At 39.3% G+C, this 24,968-nt stretch overlaps 1 protein-coding gene across 5 annotated transcripts in view; it reads left to right on the top strand.

Moving 5' to 3' along the window:
* The window catches only part of LOC125371954, a 50,565-nt gene that overhangs the window by 5,719 nt on the left and 19,878 nt on the right, over positions 1 to 24,968 (top strand). For 4 of the 5 annotated variants that reach the window (XR_007217918.1, XM_048380665.1, XM_048380662.1 and 1 more), the window contains exons 2-4: positions 9,279 to 9,345; positions 16,247 to 16,372; positions 17,863 to 18,006. Coding sequence is in view for 4 of the 5 variants with exons in the window: in XM_048380665.1 (XP_048236622.1) it covers positions 9,279 to 9,345; positions 16,247 to 16,372; positions 17,863 to 18,006 (337 nt within the window). In the remaining variant the exon portion in view is untranslated. The remainder of the gene's footprint in view (positions 1 to 9,278; positions 9,346 to 16,246; positions 16,373 to 17,862; positions 18,007 to 24,968) is intronic. The other variant, XM_048380663.1, reaches the window with a different exon arrangement.

The following is a 24,968-nucleotide window of genomic DNA, read 5'->3' as shown; positions in this document are numbered from 1 at the left end:
TGTTTTCAACTTAAGACTTTCTCTTGAACTAATAATATTTGGCTGTAGTAATCCTATAAACACATAATATTCTTTGTATCTGTTTTACTTTCGTAATAAGGTGAAACCAATTTGTCTTTGAGTTCGATATTGATGTCTGTCCACTGTACCTAATTCCTCTAGCTTCACCAGGGAGGTTTTAGGGCATATAACTGGGAGTGCTTGCCATTTTTTCCTGGAGTGAAAGGTCATATTCTGACATCTACTTGCACAGATTGACAAGATATTACTGAAATACTGCCTCTAAATGAACAAAAAGATGTAAGAGTGTCTAATTTGTCTTGCTGACATGGCTTAAGCTTCAACATTGATTATTGATATGTATTATTTATATGAACCCTTTCTTCAAAAGCACCAGTACTTATGCACAAGATCAAAATTAGTTTCGTATGAAACATGTAGATATTGATTTAGTATTACAGGAAGATATGCTAGTATAGTAACTCTACCATAAGTGAATAAGACATATTTCCAGGTGTGCACAGATGTTATTGGTTGATTGAATTTATGTTCATAAAAAATGCATGTCTCACAATTTTCTGATTATGTAAGACAAATGACAAAATCCCCTGAAGTGAGTAATAGTTAATCAAGTAATGTGCTGCGTGATAGCTTACCAATGTAGAGAGCTCCAGATAACTTTTTGAGCAACTGAGTTTTTACTCGAAGGTTTCTATTTATTTTTTCACTCATCTATTCATTACTCTATTGGGTTTTTCCCAAAATGAGTAAACATTCTGAGATTAAAAAAAATAATAATAATGTTTTTGATGTATATAAGGGTTCTAACTATAGGCTTGACTCGGAAAGTAAATTAGCTCGTAATTGTGTTTAGGAAATAAGCTCCATTGTATGCATGCTGAAAAAGCTTCATAGCGTATTTACGCATGCTTTTATTATACATTGGAGTTTTTCATTTAATGCATGCGTTTCTGTTAATTGAAACTAAGTGGGTTTTGACTATTTTGGGGGGATATTTTACGCAAATAAGTAGCTTGTCTGTAGGTTGGACTGTAGAATAATAAGTTCATACTATTAAAGGACTCAGTACTGAAGATTCGGTTGGTTGGTTGGTTTGTTGTTTAACGCCGCACTCAGCAATATTCCAGCTATATGACGGCGGTCTGTAAATAATCGAGTCTGGGCCAGACAATCCAGTGATTAAAATCATGAGCATCGATCCACGCAATTTTACCACCCGATCCCATTAGTCGCCTCTTACGACAAGCATAGTCACCTTTTACTGCAAGCATGGGTTGCTGAAGACCTATTCTACCCCAGAATCTTCACGGGTCCAGTACTGAAGAAGTGTAGGTAACATATACTACTAAAACAAGTTAAGGACCACCCAATTCTTGCCATCTCATGACAGATCAACTATAGTAATGTCAAAGAATTCATTGTTCTTTACCTTTTTGGAGTACATGTAGTATAATATATTGCAAATTATGTTTTTTTGTTTTTGTTTTGAATATTTTTATTTTAATTCAGTAGACATGTATCTGTAACACAGGTACATGAGGTATATGTGTAGCAATTCATAGGATCTTAAAACATGATCAAGATACACTCACTATACATAAATTGTATTAACATGATTAACTGATATAGTATATTAAATAGGCCTTTCTGTCAAATTTATTTTTGCTACAGTGATCCCTCGACTTAATGCTTCTCCATGTACGGCTACTCCGGATGCACCGCAGGGTAAACCTTGGCTCCCCAAAATGCATGAAGAATTTCCCCCTAAAAGCGTGTTAAAGCAAATAAAGTTATGAATAAACTGATGAGATTTAATTCCAAGTCGAAGTACACATGTGTGTCATTGTAAAACAATTACGTTTATTGTATCCGGCTGCATGTGATCGAAACCATTCTGCCTTTTGTCCTGGTTGTGAAAAAACACATCGTACACAGATCTTGCATTATATTCACATAAAATTAAATCACAGCAACAACAAACTTAGGCTGCATTGTTCGATTTAATACTCATCTCATCTTTTTTTCTTCCAAAAAACTAGAATATAACAACAGTTTGTTTCCTTATTTAGATTCTACATGTATAACATCCAGTCGTAAAATAATACACTGCTTTGATTGATTTAAGCTTAAAAAGTATTTTTATTTTTTTACGCATGCATTTTGAATCATAGTCCATGATCAGTGGTACAAAGATCTACATGTCCCATGCCACTGTTAAATAATTGCACCACTGTTCCATTCACTACCATCATTACGTAATGTGAACCTCAGCAATGAATATCTGCACAATGCTCTTTCCTAGAACGCGGGGTCGGTTTCTTGGACCCCGATGACAGCGGTATATCGAGGGATCACTTTACTATTTTTCATTGCAATACATTTTTCTACTTTACATACATCTTTCAATATTTTTATCTAGAATGGGAGGTATAATGGAGTTTTCTTAATGCTTGACTGGTGATCGTTCAGAAGTTGATCTTTGAAGTTTGCATCAGCATTTGTTTTCAAATCCAATAAATCAGGGCTTGGTCAAGAATCAAGACCTAGGGAGGAGCACAAGCACACCTGTTAAAAGTAAGGCCAGAAATGATTGAATGTTTTTGGTTTACATATTTTTGGGCCACAAGTTAAACATGCTAGGTGAAAAAAAAGGTCCAATTTCAAATAGGACATCATGAGCTTCTATCCTTGCAATTGGGATACGGTGACACGCATCAACCAAGTCAGTGAACCTGACCACCCGATCCTGTTCGTCGCCTCCTTCAACAAGCATAGTCCCCTTTTACGGCAATCATGGATTGCTGAAGACCTATTCCACCCTGTATCTTCACATATCTATTAGCATAAGTATCTTACACAATTAACAGTAGTGAGTGTATCAGTTTCTTTCTAGCTAATTTACAAAATGGACTTTCAGTGAAAAAGCATGTGGGCTACCACATCAGTAATTTGGATCATTATTAATACCTTATGATACTTAACTTATCAATTTTGTCACAGATTGATCAACCTTCACCTTGTTCAGAGTTTGTACATATTTGCTTGTTACCATTGGCATGGATACTCAAAGATCTGTTCAATTTGGCTGTCTTAGGAATTTCGAATCAGGTTGTTAAAAAACTGCAATGGTAACCAGTTCATCACAACCATTGTCTAATCATTGAACTCAAATGTAGTGCAAGTTTCATAAGGTTAAATTACCCTGTAGCCTTGTTTTTAGACTAAGGCTTAGTCTCTGACAATATATAATTTGGATAGAAACAAGCAACTACATTTTTATTGAAAAGGAGCCCCAGTGAGATGGAAGATTCAGAACCTGTGGAAAATCTGGATTTGCTTCATTTAGGGTTATGCTATTGCAGTAGGGGATGGGTTGAAGGGAAAGCAATGTGGTTGAGGGACTGTGAAAATATACAATTTGGATAGAAACAAGCAACTACATTTTAATTGAAAAGGATCCCCAGTGAGATGGAAGATTCAGAACCTGTGGAAAATCTAGACTTGCTTCATTTAGGGTTATGCTATTGCAGTAGGGGATGGATTGAAGGGAAAGCAATGTGGTTGAGGGACTCTGACCAGACTATGTGTCCTCTTTGTGTCCAGCAGTTACTTTACTGTCACTTCATGGCCATCAATCATTCAGAGGGATGCTGTGATAATCCTTCTAGATGTGGGCTTTATGGTAAGTCACTGGAAACAACTGTGTCTTCATATTTGTAGGGTAGATTCTATTAATTATGTAATCCATGTCATTTTAGCCTTGTCTCGACACAGAGAGATGGATAGGTCAGGCCTTGCCCTGGGGCAGGTGCCCTGGAGCAGGTGCCCTGGGGCACCACTGCTGCCATACTGTACTGAACTGGCAACTTGTTGTTGTTTCATGTAGTTAGTTGTCTGTGATGTAAGAAATCTTAAGCTGCATTCTCCAACTATTGAACCATGTGACCTACAGTCTATGCATCTTTATCACACATGACTTAGAGAACACTTACCGTATTCGACGTAATAAGCGCCAAGGGCACTCTCAAAATTAGAAATAGGGGGCTCTTATTAGAATATTGTTTTCGTGAAAAAAAAACATAGTTAAAGAATAGATTTCGTGGTTTATGCTGACAGCCTGAAATGTTTATATACGACAGATATATTTTTTCCAGAATTTAATTGCCCATAATTAAGGGTGCATATAACACAAGAGTGCATATTATACGCGAATAAATAAGTCTTGTGTACATTGATCAATCGGAAGGGGTGCTAATTGGGATTGTTCACTAGCCAATATATTAGCAAATATCGCTGTGGGCGCCTATTACGTCGGATACGGTAATTGTCAGTTTACAAGGATTTTCCTATGTAGAACACCTTAGCAGTTATTTATTACCCACCCTAATTACTCAGACAGTGTTGCAAGTTCCTCACAGACCTCAACTTGGAGCATGTGGTTGAGTATGACATGATACTGGTAGTCCTTAAACTAAACACTTTCATATAATTTCACTGAGTTAGAAAATTGGCACTAGTCCTATAGTCCTTGCCAAATTGCCCAATAGTTAAAGTATCATAAGGACTAGTAGAAATTGGCACTTTTTTAAGGGTTTCTGCTATATGTTATTATCATTAAAGGACTAGTACACAAAAACAGTTAGTTTCTATCGCTTTGACTTTGTTTAAAACTGAATAATGATCATTGGACACTCATAAATTCAACTACAAAGTATCACTTTTAAACAATTTGAGTAATATTTCCCATTTCTTTATTGCACACATGACATCTATCATGGAATAGACAACCACTAGTCCCTTGGTCTGAGACTAGTTGTTTTCTCCCACTATCTGGTTATGTTACATAAGCTACTAATCTGAAAGGAGCTGTCTACTAGTTGGAGATCCGTGATTCGCTGTGCAGAGTTGTGTCCCTTTGGCATGCCAGAAACCTATGGTTGTGGGTTCGAAATCCGGTTCGCCCCTATTATGTTTCTAGGTTTGTCAGCACCCTACCCGTGCTCGTGGGTTTCACCAAAGTGGTAAACATCTGAGACCTGCATCACTTCAGTGATATGACTGGAATACTGTTAAAAGCGGCCTTAAACCCAACTCACTCACTCGTTCACTCTAATTCTTAAGCTCAATGTGTAGCAAATTACAGTTATAAATAATAAGCTGGTTAACTTCAGAGGTATATTTGCTTCCAATAGGTCAACTTTACATCTTTTCCCGGGTAGTGAGTGAGTGAGTATGGTTTTACGCCGCTTTTAGCAATATTCCAGCAATATCACGGCGGGGGACACCAGAAATGGGCTTCACACATTGTACCCATGTCGGGAATCGAAACCCGGGTCTTCGGCGTGAAGAGCGAACGCTTTAACCACTAGGCTACCCGACCGCCCCTTCCCAGGTAGTGACGTAGCACATCCATTAGTCATAGAACCAGTACCTCACGCTGAAATTAGATGACACATTCAAGTGAGTTTGCATAATAAGCAAGAGACACCAGTCAAGGAGGTAAACACAGTACCACGCAGGGTTGTTGAAGCTTCTGGTTTTCCAAAGTCGTACAAATTAGGGCTGGGACGGGTAACTTGGGTACTCGGGTCGGGTGGGTACTGAGTGAACACGGGTACCCGCTGTACTACCCGGAGCCTTGGTTAGTCATGTGATATATTGTTCAATGACAAAAACTCACTATAGCTCTGGACCCGTGAAGATTCCGGGGTAGAATAGGTCTTCAGCAACCCATGCTTGCCGTAAAAGGTGACTTTGCTTGTCGTTAAAGGCGACTAACGGGATCGGGTGGTCAGGCTCGCTGACTTGGTTGATGCATGTCATCGATCCCAATTACGTGGATCGATGCTCATAATGTCAATCACTGGATTGTCTGGTCCAGACTTGATTATTTACAGACTGCCGTCATATAGCTGGAATATTGCTGAGTGAGGCGTTAAACAACAAACCAACTACTATAGCTCTGTGGTTACAGTTCAAGTCGCTAATGATTTCCTTTCTTTCTGGCGATGCACTCATTCCTTTTCACTCTTTTTATGTTTAAGTAATGATAAGGCTTCAGTACGCATCATCTGATTGTTTCATACATGTATCTGAATAATTTTTGCCATTTTGTTCCCATCTCTTGAGAACAACAGCGGGTACCCGGGTAGGATCGAGTAATAGGGTGTCGGGTACCTGGGTAGTAAACTTGGACTTGTCCCAGCCCTAGTGCAAATGTATTACTTTGTTTCACACCAAAAATAACACCAGACCACTGGACAACAATATATTTAAGTTTACTAAAACTTTAAAAACTATGTTAGTGTCTGACCAACAGACCAGTTTTATTGTCGAACACCGGGCATGAACCAGTGGTGTCTACGTGTCTATTTGTCAAGGGGGAGTCTCTTGAAAGGATACAGTTTGTTATTTTCAGTAGCTAATCCAACTTCAATGAGTTAATATACTCATCCTACTCCTAGTTTGCTGGCATTTGTCTTGTGGGCTAGGATATGTCAAAATCTGTAGATTATTTCATTTATATAAAATAATGAATTGCCTTAAATCCTGAATGTTAGCAGAGCTACAGATAAGTTGCCTATTTGCGTAAAATACTCCCAAAAATTATTCAAAACCCAATTACTTTCAGTTATCTTGCGTACAGAAACTCATGCATTAGATGAAAAAATCAAATGTATAAAAACAGCAGGCATAAATACTCAGTGAAGTTTTTTCAGCATGTGTGCAACAGAGCTAATTTCCGAAACACAATTATGAGCTAATTTCACTTTCTGAGTCAAGGCTATATATTTAGAACTGTTATATTCATCTAAAGCATTATTTCTTTCTTTTGTAAATCTTTAAATGTTCACTTATTTCGGGGAAAAAACCAATAGAGTGATGAATGGATGAGCGAAAAAATATTGGTTACCCAATGAAAAATGTAACAACCCAATACAAATAGAAACCCAAGAGTAAAAACTCAAAAAGTTATCTGGTGCTCTGTATTAGAAACTTCAGACTAACAGGGCAATTGACACACTCAGTGGAGTTTGCTCCTTATGCCTGAAACATTATTTAGTATGCTTATGATGACATGACCTAGCATTACGAAAACAACTCGTGTATTATGGAATTATGGGGAATTTTGGGACGATAATAGGGCTATCGTCAACATCAAATGGATTGTCATCATTCACATGACCAGACAGTTAACACGGCCTGCATGGCACACTCGACACTGTGTTGACATTTAGCATTTCAAACAATTTATGTGTCAAGGCAGATCTAGCCAAAACATCAGCACACCAGACAAATAACCCAGAGGCACTCTGCACCTTTTCATCACCCTGTTTGTAGGAGTGCAGTGTGAGCTGCCACATTATATTTTACCCTGCTTATTGTATACCATAAAACAGATCACCATTAAGTTTACCTTTGAGTATATAAATCACAGTAATTTATTTTACATTATATTACAGATAAAAAGGTCTGAAATTCTGGGTACCCAAAACCATATTTCTCCTATAGCATGATAGGGCTTCTTTCTTCCTTCCTCTTCAGCTTGGGCGGTCGGGTAGCCTAGTGGTTAAGGTGTTCGCTCGTCACGCTGAAGACCCAGGTTCGATTCCCAACATGGGTACAATGTGTGAAGCCCATTTCTGGTGTCCCCCGCCCTGATATTGCTGGAATATTGCTAAAAGCGGCGTAAAACCATTCTCACACACACACTCCTCTACAACTGATTGCCTTCTGTCTGACAAGTGGGCCATGGCATAGGCAAGTGGTTGAAGTGTTCGCTCGTCATGCTTGAAGGCCTGGGTTCGATTCCCCATGTGTATGAAGCCCATTTCTGTTGTCTCACGCAACAACAATAATTTTTGTTCATTATCATGTTTATTTTTGACGATATAGGCTGTTTTGAACAGAGTTTGCAAAAAAAGATGTAAATGTGACTTCTCAGATTAATGAGCAATATTATCATGATTATTGTGGGGCAATCCTTATCATTAGGTATGTCTCTCCTCTTCATGCTCAGAGTGGGAGTAAGCGGGCAGACAGAAAAATAATATAAATAATTTTAAAAAATACTTTTGGTAGATGATCAACATTATACAAATGCAAAATTGAAAAAAAAATATGCAAGTTTTGAATCTTAACCTCCAGATTATTTCCCTACAGTATGCTGTATTGGTGTTGAGCTTAAAGAAAATCTTACAAAGACAAACAAATAAGGTTGTCGGCATATTAACTTCCGTTTTTTAAACATACTACCAATAAATAGAGCAAGATTATGTTTATGAAATTCATTAATTAGTTTCTACAGTTGGAACTTATTAACAGTGATTAGACATTTTGAACCAGAATGTTACTTCAAACATCACTTTAATTACCATGATTACGGACATAGCTACACATGCAGCTAGTTTGGTTGAGCGCCTTTGTGCTTTCGTTCCAAATGTTTGGCACTTAACCAAATAATTACAATTTTTATTTTCATGGTTCAGATGGCCTTTGATTGTGTGGGAAACATGAAGAAAGGATTGTTTGTTATTTACAGAGTGGCTGAAGTCATCATGCTTATGTTAAACACGTTTATGCTCGTGTTATTGCAAGTAAATTAGGTTTTATGTTGCTGTTAGTAATATTTCAGCCATATCACAGCAGCCAATGGGAATTAATTCTGGTTGGTAGCATGAGCAACAATCCCTATCATCGGGGTACAGTGAGAAACATGCATCCAGATCACACGTTGTGGATGGTTGGTTTATTTGTTGTTTAACTGTGCACTCAGCAATATTCCAGCTATATGACGGCGGTCTATAAATAATCGAGTCTGGACCGGACAATCCAGTGATTATCATGACCATCGATCCACGCAATTGGGATCGATGACATGCATCAACCAAGTCAGCGAGCCTGACCACCCGATCCTGTTAGTCGCCTTTTACGACAAGCATGGTTTGCTGAAGACCTGTTCTATCCCAGATCTTCACAGGGCCACACGTTGTGGAGATTATGACCCTTTGAATGCTAGGGCCTCAAGATTAGGGGGTTCGTGGATGAATATTCTTCAGCATAAGCAAATAAATCCCCACTAAACAGGATGAACATTGTGACCCACTGAACATGATGAATGTTAAAGACTCAATCACATTATGGGGGTCTGTAGATAAAGATTCTTTAGCTTTTGCTTAGAAACCTCATGAAACCCAGGACCTGCCTAAGTTTCCAAGCCTGGTAGACACTGACCGGTAATGTTATTTTTGTTACAGATGAAGACCTTGTCGACGCTGGTGGTGCTGGTGGTCGTCCTTGCGGCTGCAACGTCTGCTTCGCGCAGTATGTAGTTTACCTCATGAGTTTTGTGAGTGAGTGAGTGAGTGGGTGGGTGCTGCTTTTGACGTTATTATAGGTCGGGGGTATATAGTTATACCAAGGTTCCGTCCGTCCGTCTGTTCGTCCTTCCGTCACATTTCGTTTCCGTAGCAGATCTTGAAAACCGTACCATATTTCTTCACCAAACTTGGCACATAGATAGATCTAGTGGTGAACTGGTGCCTTTTGATAGTTTGGGATTTAAAAAAAAGTTATTTTTTTAGTTTCCATGGCAGTGACTTTGATTTAGACTGAAAATGGCGGTAGTCCTCGTTTCCGGAGCAGATCTTGAAAACCGTACCATATTTCTTCACCAAACTTGGCACATAGATAGATCTAGTGATGAACTGGTGCCTTTTGATAGTTTGGGATTTAAAAAAAAGTTATTTTTCGAGTTTCCATGGCAACGACTTTGATTTAGACTGAAAATGGCAGTAGTCCTCGTTTCCGGAGCAGATCTTGAAAACCGTACCATATTTCTTCTCCAAACTTGGCACATAGATAGATCTAGTGGTGAACTGGTGCCTTTTGATAGTTTGGGATTTTAAAAAAAGTTATTTTTTTAGTTTCCATGGCACCGACTTTGATTTAGACTGAAAATGGAGGTAGTCCTCGTTTCCGGAGCAGATCTTGAAAAACGTGCCGTATTTCTTCACCAAACTTGGCACATAGATAGATCTAGTGGTGAACTGGTGCCTTTTGATAGTTTGGGATTTAAAAAAAAGTTATTTTTTCGAGTTTCCTTGGCAACGACTTTGTTTAAGACTGAAAATGGCAGTAGTCCTCGTTTCCGGAGCAGAACTTGAAAACCGTACCATATTTCTTCGTCATACTGGGCACATAGATAGGTCTAGTGGTGAACTGGTGCCTTTTGATAGTTTGGCATGTTTAAAAACAATATTTTTTTAGTTTCCTTGGCACCGACTTTGATTTAGACTGAAAATGGAGGTAGTCCTCGTTTCCGGAGCAGATCTTGAAAACCGTACCATATTTCTTCACCAAACTTGGCACATAGATAGATCTAGTGATGAACTGGTGCCTTTTGATAGTTTGGGATTTAAAAAAAAGTTATTTTTCGAGTTTCCATGGCAACGACTTTGATTAAGACTGAAAATGGCAGTAGTCCTCGTTTCCGGAGCAGAACTTGAAAACCGTACCATATTTCTTCGTCATACTGGGCACATAGATAGGTCTAGTGGTGAACTGGTGCCTTTTGATAGTTTGGCATGTTTAAAAACAATATTTTTTTAGTTTCCATGGCACCGACTTTGATTTAGACTGAAAATGGAGGTAGTCCTCGTTTCCGGAGCAGATCTTGAAAAACGTGCCGTATTTCTTCACCAAACTTGGCACATAGATAGATCTAGTGGTGAACTGGTGCCTTTTGATAGTTTGGGATTTAAAAAAAAGTTATTTTTCGAGTTTCCTTGGCAACGACTTTGATTAAGACTGAAAATGGCAGTAGTCCTCGTTTCCGGAGCAGAACTTGAAAACCGTACCATATTTCTTCGTCATACTGGGCACATAGATAGGTCTAGTGGTGAACTGGTGCCTTTTGATAGTTTGGCATGTTTAAAAACAATATTTTTTTAGTTTCCTTGGCACCGACTTTGATTTAGACTGAAAATGGAGGTAGTCCTCGTTTCCGGAGCAGATCTTGAAAAACGTACTATATTTCTTTACAAAAAGCCCCAGTGAACATAGTTCACAGGAGCTAATGCATTGCACACACCAGACATGTCATATTGGGGGGGGATGTGAATATTTCATGCTTGTTTAATTTGAAACTACTGACACTAGGCGGGTCAGGGGTACTAGTGAGCCACGCATCATGTGTGTCACCTTGATGTGGGAGGGACATACTTACGTCAAATATGGGATTTTAACCCACTATCATCATGATCATAGGTTCCCGTTATGCCTCAGGGATGCAATGCTGCACAGCAAAATGTGGTGCCTAAGACAACTGGGCCATGACATCACATGACTTTCGTGAACATATCACATTATGATCAGCATTGTCATTGTAGTAACAGTCTGAGTCCACTGGCCTGAACATGTTTCTTTTTTCGTAATTTTGTGTTCATTTTAATGTTATAGTACAGTCTATTATTTGCAAAGATTACTAAACCGAACTGAAGTTTCCTCGACTCAGGCTTTGGATTAGTGTCTGACATTGCAGACTATAGTAATTGTGAGAGCTGGGTACTATCTTGATACATCTTCCCGAGGCAAGGGAGTTAACTGACTTTAAAAGTCCAGTTTCCACCCTTGTCGAACTAGGCTGCAATTACTGGGCTCGATCGTTGCGCCACCAGTGGCTATTACCAATTATGTCCCTTCTAAGCCTCACCTATGGACCAATCAGATTCCACCTCTCGTATCACTTGCGTTTGCTTCACACAAAAAGGTGGCACCCAGTCAGGACGATCTTACCAATAATCAAGATCTATATTGTGAGAAAACGTGTCTTACATCGCGAAATGCATCAAATCACGTGAGCACTTTGATTAAAAACATGAAAGGATATGGAAAATATCTGCTGACAACGAATTGGTGATGCATATGCTTTGCAAATCCGATCGAACTCTGCACGACAGTTTATGAACCAGATTTCGATTTCGGTGCGCGATTTTGATTGGACTATGCATAGACCCGTTAGTCCAGCCAAAATGTAACTCCATAATACCAGCCTAGTTCGGCAAGGGTGGAAACTGGACTTTTATAGTCAGTTAACTCACTTGCCTCGGGAAGATGATCTTTATATAGTAAACTACAGTTATAACAAACTCAAAGGGACCAATTACTTTATGTCAATTTAACCATAATTTTTTATAAGCATTTCAACTGTCAGACATCTTAGATCAACTCACGTATCCACATTCAGTTACTCGATAAATAACAGCAGTGTGCCTTGTATATGTGCTCTCTTCTGTGGGTCGCTCAGCTATATATCAATGCCTGATACCTGTTTTGCTATACCGGTAGTTAATTGTGGGTGTATATTTGCAGGGTTAGAAACTAACAGTTTTCATCCACTAGTCCTTAGAATGATAACATATAGCAAAACCCTTAAAAATGGAAAATTTCTACTAGTCCTTATGATACCTTTACCATTGGGCAGTTTGGCTTAGTGCCAACTTCTAATGCTAATTTGGGACAAGGTGTCAGTTCTCAACCCAGTTTATCACTTGCTGTCAATTGTTTGTCAATTGCCGCTTTGAACAGCCACGTGTGGCTGCGGATATTTTCATAGGCTGATTGAAGACACGGTAGCAGCTCAGAGATTAACAGATTAAACATAAACATTGTCGTTAAAAGAGTACACCCAGGACCACAAAGTGAGTTAGCTATGTCCGTTAGTATGTTATAAGATCCCGTTAGTGGCCTATTACAACATGCTTTTCACAACATGCATGTCCCCAGTATGGTGGTCTACCTTCAGTTGCTGGCAATCTATAGCCCGTTTTTATCTTGTATCGTTATGTATAGTGCTATTCTCTTTTATAATTCCGTACTAGTTTTATATCTTTTTCTGTGATAAATCTAGTTATTTTACTGTCCTTTGTTGACAGGTTTTTATATAAGTTTCAATATATGTATTATGTTTAACAATTGATAGTCACGATATCGCTGAAATATTGCTGATGTGACTTAAAATTTAACTCACTCACTTCAACAAGCGTGGGTTGCTGAAGACCAATTCTAGGTGAAAATCTTGGACTACACATTTTCTAACCAATTCTTCCTCTCTTACATAAACATCCACTACAGCATGAATCAGAGACTAGTTATGTTCTCTGCATGTTGCCTATCCCAGCATGGAAACCTGCTGTTCTACAAATCTGTCAGCCTTGTATTTGCTTCTAAGTGAAGTTGGGTCATGGTTTTAATAAAACTGGGCCGATATGGTCTAGTGAAGTTAAATTGGCGAGACCGCCCATAGAACACATTGTAGATGAAAAAGGGAGATACTAGGATGGGCCAGTTCTCCTTCTTCCCCCAAAATATGAACAATTACTCCCTTCATTTCACAGCTGTTTGCCTTGACTGATATATTTATTACTCAAAAGAAGTTAAAGAACACCCAATTCTCTCATATTAGTATAGCTAATCTGTCGTGCCATGACAGATTAACTATAGAGGTTTATATATTAATAATTTTTTAATGTGAAGTTTACGCTAAATACAGTTTTCCATAGGACCAGAGGCCAGTCACATGATCGTAAAACTAACATTCCTAAACAGATGTACGACACAATTTGACGTTCATACGTTTTTCACGAGACTGTATTCTTGAAGTGATGTACACACTGATGGACTATTTCCATACTCCTGGGAAAACCCCTGGAAAACCCCTGGAAAACCCTACATACAGAAGCGTTGTTTCTGACCCTTTAATCTTAAACCCAGCTTTTTAGCTTAGATTAAGAAAAGTCTGCAGAGTTCGACTGCATGAAATGTCACATCGAAACTATCGTGGTGTCGAGTTGATCTGTCTGCACACTCATCGAAATATCCTCGCTACGACCCATCCTAGTACACGAAATGAAGAACTGCTCGTTGAAATATCCTCGCTTCGACTCATCCTATTATAAATGAAGAACTGCTTATCGAAATATCCTCACTACGACCCATCCTAGTACACGTAATGAAGAACTGCTCATTGAAATATCCTCACTTCAACTCATCCTAGTACACGAAATGAAGAAATGCTCATTGAAACTGTCAGGGTTTCGACTGCAGGCAGACAGATACAAATATCTTTGCTACGACCCATCCTAGTGAACAAAACGAAGAACTGTTCATTGAAATATCCTCGCTTCGACTCATCCTAGTGACAGAATTTCTCTCCCATTGATCGTGTCGGCCATTTTGAGTTTTTAATGTAAATGTATTGCAATGCATTGTCATTGTGACTGACTTTCCGTGGTAGATCTTAACAGACCGTTCTCATATAATAATGATATATTATTTGAATATATTTGTTGTAAACAAACTACAAAAGATGTCACTGTAGAACAATGTAAGTATACATACGCTCTTGTCACCTCTCCTTTTTTGGAACTACTTCATGACAGATGTCTGATGTTTGGCTGTCAGTGTAAACATGAAGTCACACATACACTGAACAAAATTGTGTTTAGTACTATATCATTCCACTAGACATGATTATTTACCATTTTGATTGTATTTATTGTTATGCTAGGCATTGTTTCATATGCAGGGATAAAAATTATATGTGTACTGTCTCGTATACTAAGGCGGAAATTGCAATCAGCTGTATACATATTTTCTCCCAATCTACCGGTGATTACGTTAAAATATAACCAATAATATGACGGGAAAAAAACCCAGTATCTTAAACTGCAGTTTTACTACGAATAATATATTCTGATATCGTGTTATTTTAATTGCAGGTTTTACTATACATCTTCAAAATAATGATAACCATAACCAGGGTTGTGCAGTAGCACTTTTGGGTAGTGTCGGATATTTTTTTTCGCATGGAGACTGGGGTTAGAATAGCTTCCCTTTGACAAAGGGCATTTACTCTAGTGGACAGACCGATGGATTGCCGCGAAAGGCAAGTAAAAATGATTGTTGTTTTGCGTATATATCATCCAACATCATTCTTCCAACTTTTTCATTTTGTAGATAGTAATAAGCAGTGTCTTAAGTGTAAAAAGTACTGCTAACAGCTTCTGTAGCAGAGCCATTAGTGATGGATGCCCTTTGATTGTGACATCATGGTAACCAATGATGTCACAATGGTCTGCAAAGAATTGTGATGCTATTTCATTGCAGCGATATCGACAATGTAGATATCACTTGATCTCACCCAAGTGATATCTCCTGTGGGAGCCAGTTTTGGATGATAAATGACAATGATATATACGAAACAGTTGAAATATGATAATATACGAAACGGTTGAAATATGACAATGATATATACGAAACAGTTGAAATATGACAATGATATATACGAAACAGTTGAAATATGACAATGAAATATAGGAAGAGGTGGAATATGATGATGATATAGAGGGAACAGTGGAAACATAATAATGATATATAGGAAACAGTGGAAATATGACAATGAAATATAGGAAGAGGTGGAATATGACGATGATATATACGAAACAGTTGAAATATGACAAAGACACATACCAAACCCTGGAAATATGACGGTGATATATAGGAAACACCTGAAAGATAACAGTGACATATATAGGAAACAGCCGCAACACCCACACTTTTCTTACTTAATGGCTAAAGATTTTACCAGGTGTAACATTCAGCTCACCGTCTTAGGGCGGACCTTGGTAAGCAACAGTGCCTTAGCATTATTCCTTTTTATGAAATTAACATAAGATGCTTGCTTTCATGGGAGTAATTTCAAAATTGCTAAAGCTTATGCTTGGGCTGGGACGGGTAACTTGGGTACTCGTGTTGGTTGGGTACTGAGACGGACCCGAGTACCCACAGGACGACCTGGACCCGTGGTTAGTCACGTGATATATTGTTTAATGACAAGAATGATCTAGAACCATATGGTTACACTGTTACAAAGTTACAAAGTTACAAAGTAGCGTTACACCCAACTCACTCACTCATGTGCTGCCTTTTACTGTATATGGGCCATCTGATTTTGTAGCTTTTGTGTCCAAACCTTATCCTGAATCTGAATGATGCGTTGCTCTGTTGTTGAATATGATGCGTTGCTCTGTTGAAGTAGAATGATGCGTTGCTCTGTTGTTGAATATGATGCGTTGCTCTGTTGTTGTAGAATGATGCGTTGTTCTGTTGTTGGAGAATGATGCGTTGTTCTGTTGTTGTAGAATGATGCGTTGTTCTGTTGTAGAATGCAAGTATAACAGGCAGGATAAATGGTCCGAATGTGAAAACGGCAAACAGACCGCGACCAAGATCATAAAGGAAGGATCAGACAAGACGTGTCCTCAGAAAAAGGTCAAGACCAGAATCTGTGGTAGGTATTTCAATCTGGCTGTGATTTTCAATAACTATAAGCAGCATAACTTTGGTTTTCCAGGTGTGTTTTTTTTTATGAGCAATGAAGTTTTGTAGGAGTAATGGAGTCGTGCAAGAAGACTTGCTTTAACATGCAAGTTGCGAGAGTTGTAGCCTAACAAGAGCCTTGTGAAAACTACTTTATGAAATGTGTAATAAACTCTTTCCAAAAGTTCAGAAAGAAGGAATAAAACCCACTGCACTGGTATATGCGAAGACTTAACAACATGCCTTGTGAAAATATTTGAAAGTTTATAGTCTCTGAAAATACTACTTTTTTATGTTTCATCATTCCTGACAAAAGACAATCAACTCGTTGTGTCCGAATGCATAATTTACTGCCATTTTCACCATTGTGTTCAAGCTATGTGTCTCTGCCATCCCAGCGCATGGGTGGGCCAATGATTCAGGGCGCTGAAGTTAAATGTGGTGAGGAACATGCCATCTCCATAAAAGCCAAGATGTGCTGGTCAATCATTTTACCAATTTATTATCCTTGCAAGTCGGCGCCATGCTTGTTCTCATTAGTTTCACCAAGTGAAAGTTTACAGCCTTAGTCACTGTGGGTTTTCCTCTCACGTTAAAGTGACACGGCGCCATGACATGCTTGATTACTGTTCAATGAGGCTTTGAACTCAACCCTTTCACTCACATTGTTAGTGTCAAAGGGATTGCTAGAATAAGAACCCAAGTGTAATCTCTGGTATTGGTGACTAGTTTCGGGCTGGACGGCTCTCATCAGAGTGAAACAATACGTAGGAGAAACAAAACAACACTTCTGCATCAGACTCCAAGAACACTTGGCCGACATCAACCACCAAAGGGACAAACCCGGCGCCAAACATTTCAACTCTGTGGGACACTCAACTAGAGACCTACACTATCAGTTCATACAACAGCTGAAAACGGACCCTGAGTCAGATCAGAGCATGGCTAAACGCCGATCCATTGAACTAAAATGGAATTTTTATCTCAAAACTATCCACCAGTAAGGCATCATCGACAAGATCTAATCCTGGAGTCCCCCCGTGGTCTAGTGGTAGAGCGTCCGCCTGGAGAGCGGAAGGTCCCGAGTTTGATTCCCAGCCGCGTCATACCAAAAGACGTTAAAAGATGGTACTTGTTGTTACCCTGTCTGGCGCTCGGCATTAAGGGGCTAAAACAAGTACTGGTCGGCTCGGAGTCAGTATACTGTGTCCGAGTGGGGTATTCATGTTAAATTGCGGCATGGTATCTGATTGAGCTAGCACTATAAATCCGCATCAGTCTGGTCTAGTACAAGCAGCCACACACACACACACACACACATGCATGCACGTCGCTATATAAGTGCAATAATCTTGGCTTGGACGGGACGATAAACCCAATTTCACCTCACCTCACCTGGAGTCCCCCTCCACCCCTTCATTGTCCTGGATTGCTACAATAGGCAAATGTTGCACATTGCAGTTGCAGGAGAGAAATGCAAGTACGAGAAAAATGACTGGAGTGAATGTAATGAAGCGACCAGTCTGCAAACCCGCACCATGAACCTCAAGACTGGCAGTGCGCGATGCGCACCCGTAAAGACTATAACGCGCAAATGCAAAAAAGGTCAGACTGCATTGCATGCAATCTTGTCGCTAAGCTGTTTGCTGCTTTTGCGTTACAAAGCCCGATTTTTTCTTGGTCTGTTGATGTGTCCCTTAAAGTTACGCTTTTTGTTAATATCATTGCTCGCACTTTTGCATTATTCTGTCATTTGATTGGATGAATCTGGAAACCAAGAAAAAGTTGCTAAGCCTTTGTTGTTCATCATCATATATGTGGAACATGACACCAACCCAACTAGAATGTGTCAGATGATAGCCAATTCTAAAGGTGAAGTCAAATGGCTGCAAGACAATTCATCAAAATTTATGTTCGAAATTTATTTTGAAATATTTCTTTACCGACATACCAAAATATATTTGTTGATGGGTTGTTACCAATTATTATCGATCTATGTGATGAAATGAATACTATAAGTTACCAACTTTTGTTTTGGAATGTTTATTGCAACCTGTCTGTACAGTGTACAGAAAGTACACATTCAATATGCATTATTTTCACAGTTTCTGTTTGGGTTGGTTGACATTTCACTTTTGCAAGTTAAAAGATAGCATTGCTGCACAAAAACCCAAACCTTTAGTTCCAGGATGTCGTTATGATTATAAAACTGCCTATGGGCCTTGTGATGAAACAACATACACTCGCAGTCGAGTCATTTCTCTCAAAAAGGCTCACAAAGGTGTCAAGTGTGAAGAGAAACTGGTCGACACTTATCCATGCAAAGGTGAGGGTCATTTGATCTATTTTTAGTTCCATGACAAAGTCGGGGCATGTTGTCTGAGAATCTGTGGTAAATTTTTACGAAGCAATTTCCCAAGCAATTGCGTTAACTGACTATAAAAGTCCAGTTTCTACCCTTGCCGATGTAGGCTGGAATTCCGGAGTTACATTTTGACTAACGAGTATATGTATGGTCCAATCAAAATCTCATAAAAAACTAGACATCCGGTTATTAGGCAACAAGGATTTCAAGGTGCAGATTCCGGTCAACTGCAGGATTTGCAAAGCATGTGTACCACCAACTGGGTCGTTGACAGATATTTTGCAAATCTTTTCCTGTTTTTAATCAAGGTGCTCTTGTTTAATCAAAGTGATTTGACTGGGTGCCGCCATTTTGTTTGAAGAAAATGCAAGTGATATGAGAGTTTGGAATCTGATTGGTCAAAAGGAGGGACATAACTCATAATAGCCACTGGTGGCGCTACGATTGAGCCTGGAAATTCTAGCCTTGTTCGGCAAGGGTGGAAACTGGACTTTCACAGTCAGTTAATACCCTTGCCTGCGGAAAATGAGTTATGTATGCATCAGAATCATGTCCTGTTTTTGTAACATCTATTATATGATTGGTTTGTTTTTTTGGGTTGTTTTTTTTTTTGGGGGGGGGGGTATTTTGAGCAAAAAAACTGAACAGCAAAATTGCAATCTTTTTAAGTATTAATGGGTTGCTACTCATGTTTCTGAAATACTTCAGTGAATTTGTTGCTCACCTTGTGATCATTATACGTTTTAGATTGTATCCATGAAGTTGAATCATCAATGTTTGATTTCCAAATTGTGATATGATTATCATTATTATAGGGAAATGCAGATACTCAAAGGGAGAATTTGGCGAATGTGACCCTACAACTGGAACAAAAACCAAGGTTAAGCACTTGACCTCGGGGAACAAAGACATCTGTGAGCCTGAAAAATCACAAATAAAGAAATGCAAGAAACATGGGAAACATGGACACAGCAAGCATGGCGGACAAGGGGGCCACAGCAAGCATGGCGGACATGGGGGCCACAGCAAGCATGGCGGACACGGGGGCAAAAGCAAACATGGCAGACAGGGCGGGCACAGAAAACAGGGCGGACAGGGCGGCCACAGAAAACAGGGCGGACAGGGCGGCCACAGAAAACAGGGCGGACAGGGTGGCCACAGAAAACATGGCGGACAGGGCGGCCACAGCAAACATGGCGGACAGGGCGGCCACAGCAAACATGGCGGACAGGGTGACAACAAAGCTGACAGTCAGGATTCGTTGCGCGAGGTGGGGATAGGCATGTGAAAATGATAAAACCATGGTGCCTTTACTTTCATGCTCTTCTTTTGGCTTTTTATAGTCGTCATTCTGTCATTTAGAAAAAAAGGGAACCCCTTGTTTTGGTCATTAGTTAGGTTTAGGTATTTCAGTTAAGGAATGTTATTTTGGACAGTTATTTGTTTCTGTACATGTGTCTCGAAGACACTGTTTAGGGCGGTGACACATAACAGACATGGGCTGCAACTGTGACCTGCTAGTTTATTGATTGAATGTATTTTGAAATTATTTGTAATTTGTTAATCAGTGTAAAAATATGCTCTGAATATTTCTGAAGCAAGATTTTTCAACGTGTTTGGGTAAAAAAAATTATATTTTTGTTTTTTTCAATATATGGAAAAATTGGAATAGAACCATCAGCATAGAATACAGTATGTTCCTGCATTGAATATCCCTGGTAATCAGTATTTTATGATTAGGTAATTGTCTGCCAGTACTTTTTCTTCTCTGCTGCAATAAAAAATATTCTGCACTTACTGTTTGTTATAATTTGTGATGTACTGGTATCACATACCTAAACACAATCAAATAGATTTACGCACATATAAACACCTACACACATATTAACACACCTACACACATATTAACACACCTACACACATCTAAACATAACAAATCACATAAACGCACCCACACACATCTAAACATACCTACACATATATAAACACCTACACACATATTAACACACCTACACACATCTAAACACACCTCCACACATCTAAACATAACTAATCACATAAACGCACCCACACACATCTAAACATACCTACACATATATAAACACCTACACACATCTAAACACACCTACACACATCTAAACATACCTACACATATATAAACACACCTACACACATCTAAACACACCTACACACATCTAAACATAACTAATCACATAAATGCACCCACACACATCTGAACATACCTACACATATATAAACACACCTACACACACCTAAACACACCTACACACATCTAAGCACACCTACACATATATAAACACACATCTAATAACACCTACACACATATTAACACACCTACACACATCTAAACATAACTAATCACATAAACGCACCCATGCCCATCTAAATATACCTGGACCTCTGTGGTCTAGTGGTAGAGCGTCCGCCCGGAGAGCGGGAGGTCCAGGGTTCGATCCCCGACCGCGTCATACCAAAAGACGTTAAAAGATGGTACTTGTTGTTACCCTGTCTGGCGCTCGGCATTAAGGGGCTAAAACAAGGACTGGTCAGCTCGGAGTCAGTATACTGTGTCTGAGTGGGGTATTCATGTTAAACTGCGGCATGGTATCTGAGTGAGCTAGCACTATAAATCGGCATCAGTCCGGACTAGTACAAGCACACACACACACACACACACACACACACACACACACACACACACACACACACACACACACACACACACACACACACACACACACACACACACACACACACACACACACACACACACGTCGCTATCTTGGACGCGACGTTAAACCCCATTTCGCCTCACCTCACCTCTAAACATACCTACACATATATAAACACACCTACACACATCAACATGATCAACACACACCTAAACACAATTAAGTATACCTACACCAGTAAACGATGAATCTATATATTGGTACATCCCATTGTGCTAGTCCGCTTTGACAACACCATTCTCTATATCCTCGGGCACGATTTCAGTAAATACCTACACTAACGCCTGGATCCTTTCCCGTGGTTGTTGCGATCAGAGATTACACGCCCTTAATTTTCATTAACATAAAACCGGTCAATCAAACGCTGCGATAAGGAAATAGGTAAGCGAGGTGGACAGGAAGACATCTGTTCCATCAAACAGACTTTTGGGGGATTTCTTTTGTTTGTCAAACAGTTTTACTGTAAGGGTAACACTATTTTTCAGGGCATTATCATTTTCAGAAGCCTGAGGTCTTCCGTTAACTGCCCGACAAAGGAGGGCAGTTGAAAAGATCGAGGGCTTCTCGAATGCCCTGAAAAATAGCGTTACCATTATTATAGCTAAAATGGATAGCATTTGTTATAAAATAGAAATAAACAAAAATATGGGTTTTGAAACATTTACTGCAATCAACACGAATTTCACTGACCCACTTTTATAAATATGGAAACATCATAGAACAAACCAGATGACGTCACTATTGAACGTAACGTCTCCTTTCCCTATCCCATGACATCACCTAACGACGGGCGTGATAATGGCCTGTCGTCAAGCAATATGAGGGCATTATCAAGTTACAGTGGCCCGCTCATTTCTGATAACATACGGGCGTTTTAATGATAATTCTATCCATTTTAGCTATAATATCTTATATCTATCGCAAAATATTATAATCAGTGGCACTGGCTGCCATGTTGTTGATATCGCCAAAATAACATGGAGGCTGGTGTGTTACTTGCATTCTGATTAGTTCGTTACACTTAGTAGAGCAGCAAATCATATTGGCTAATGAAAAACAAGGGTGGGTAATAAATCAATGAAAACCATTTTTTTTAAAAGAAATGGTGTGTAATTTGAAATAGCAAGATCCATGGTAGCAGATACAGGGTTTAGTGTTGATTTATTGAAGTGCAAGCCTTGGACATATCAATCTCATTAAAATCAGATCTAAGTTCTCGCTGTCGCTAAACAAAGATCTGAGAACATCCCATTATGGTTCACGTCAGAACAACCTTTCACGAACGTTGACTGACCACTGAAATGACTAACAAGAAGTGGGTACCAGCCAATTAGAAAGCAGCTTTCTCCAGCTTTATGGCACTCGTTTCAACCTGGCGACATCCATTTCAGACTATGCTTGAAAAATATGTTGACACTGTTCTCGATTAAAATTTTGAAAACTGAACAAACAAACAAACATTCCTGAATGTCTAATATAGGGTTGAGATCGTATGGCAGTGCTTCCCATGTACTGTGGGACACCTCTTCCTATCAAATGTTTCTCCCATGGAAGCGAGAGATTTTGATGGAATCAGTTGTACGGGCCGTAACTGTCGTTTGGAATACCCCGTATTAATGTTTTGGAGGTTGCATGACTAGAAAACACATTCCGACTGTCACTTCCATGATCTGGTAAGCGACACTTTGATTGGTCGGATGAAAGGCCCTAATGGGATGTCCTCAGATCTTTGATTAGCGATAGCAAGAACTAAAATCTGATTTTAATGAGATTGTGGAGATCTCGTAACAACGCGTGTTGAGGTTAACTACCTGCAATGTTTGTGTGATGATGCTTTTGTTGTCTCATGGGATACTATTATTTAAGAAATTAACCACTGGGAGAATAAACAATGAGGGACGAATGTTTTTTCGTGAAATAAACCACACTTTATTCTTTATTGTTTTTTGCAATTTATCTCGTAGCTATCTCAATATTTAAAACTAAACAGTAGCTCTCTATTTTAACAGAAAGCATACCGGCATGCATTTCTTTGGTTTTGTGGGATGCACTCTTGCCATTCATGTTGTAACTAACAGCCTAGAATGAGTCTTTCCTGATAATCCAAACAGCCTGTACGTACAGGGTTTCATGGTAACCAAATCACATCATGACAGTTGTTGAAAAGCTCTACCTGTTTTGTATGAGCCAAATAAAAAGCATCAGACAATTAGAGTTGTGTCTTCCAACGACCCGTGAAGATCCGGGGTAGAATAGATCTTCAGCAACCCATGCTTGCCATAAAAGGGGACTGTGCTTGTCGAAAGAGCTGACTAACGGGATCAGGTGGTCAGGCTCGCTGACTTGGTTGATGCATGTCATCTCATCCCAATTGCTTGGATCGATGCTCATGATGTCAATCACTGGATTGTCTGTTCCAGACTCACATATTTACAGACCGCTGTCATATAACTGTAATATTCCTCAGTGTGGCGTTAAACAAAAAAACCCAAACAAAATCATCTATCAACAGGCTATCAACAAATAGTGGGGCAGTGGGAGTCATCCGGTGGTTTGTTGTTTCTCAAATAGTGGGATAGTGGAAGTCATCCGGTGGTTTGTTGTTTCTCAAATAGTGGGATAGTGGTAGTCATCCGGTGGTTTGTTGTTTCTCAAATAGTGGTAAAGTGGGAGTCATCTGGTGATTTGTTGTTTCTCAAATAGTGGTAGTCATCCGGTGGTTTGTTGTTTCTCAAATAGTGGGATAGTGGTAGTCATCCGGTGGTTTGTTGTTTCTCAAATAGTGGGATAGTGGTAGTCATCCGGTGGTTTGTTGTTTCTCAAATAGTGGTAAAGTGGGAGTCATCTGGTGATTTGTTGTTTCTCAAATAGTGGGATAGTGGGAGTCAGATGGTGATTTGTTGTTTCTCAAATAGTGGGATAGTGGTAGTCATCCGGTGGTTTGTTGTTTCTCAAATAGTGGTAGTCATCCGGTGGTTTGTTGTTTCTCAAATAGTGGGATAGTGGGAGTCATCTGGTGGTTTGTTGTTTCTCAAATAGTGGGATAGTGGGAGTCATCTGGTTATTTGTTGTTTCTAAAATATTGGGATAGTGGGAGTCAGATGGTTATTTGTTGTTTCTCAAATAGTGGGATAGTGGGAGTCATCCGGTGGTTTGTTGTTTCTCAAATAGTGGGATAGTGGGAGTCATCTGGTGATTTGTTGTTTCTAAAATATTGGGATAGTGGGAGTCAGATGGTTATTTGTTGTTTCTCAAATAGTGCGATAGTGGGAGTCAGATGGTTATTTGTTGTTTCTGAACTAGTGGGATACTGCCAGTCATCTGGTGATTTGTTGTTTCTCAAATAGTGGGATAGTGGGAGTCAGATGGTTATTTGTTGTTTCTCAAATAGTGGGATACTGCCAGTCATCTGGTCATTTGTTGTTTCTCAAATAGTGGGATAGTGGGAG

This window comes from Haliotis rufescens, unplaced genomic scaffold, assembly GCF_023055435.1.
Source record: "Haliotis rufescens isolate VD_foot unplaced genomic scaffold, xgHalRufe1.0.p SCAF_32, whole genome shotgun sequence".
In the NCBI taxonomy this organism is placed as follows: Eukaryota; Metazoa; Mollusca; class Gastropoda; order Lepetellida; family Haliotidae; genus Haliotis; species Haliotis rufescens.
This window is presented reverse-complemented; position numbering and strand designations above follow the sequence as displayed.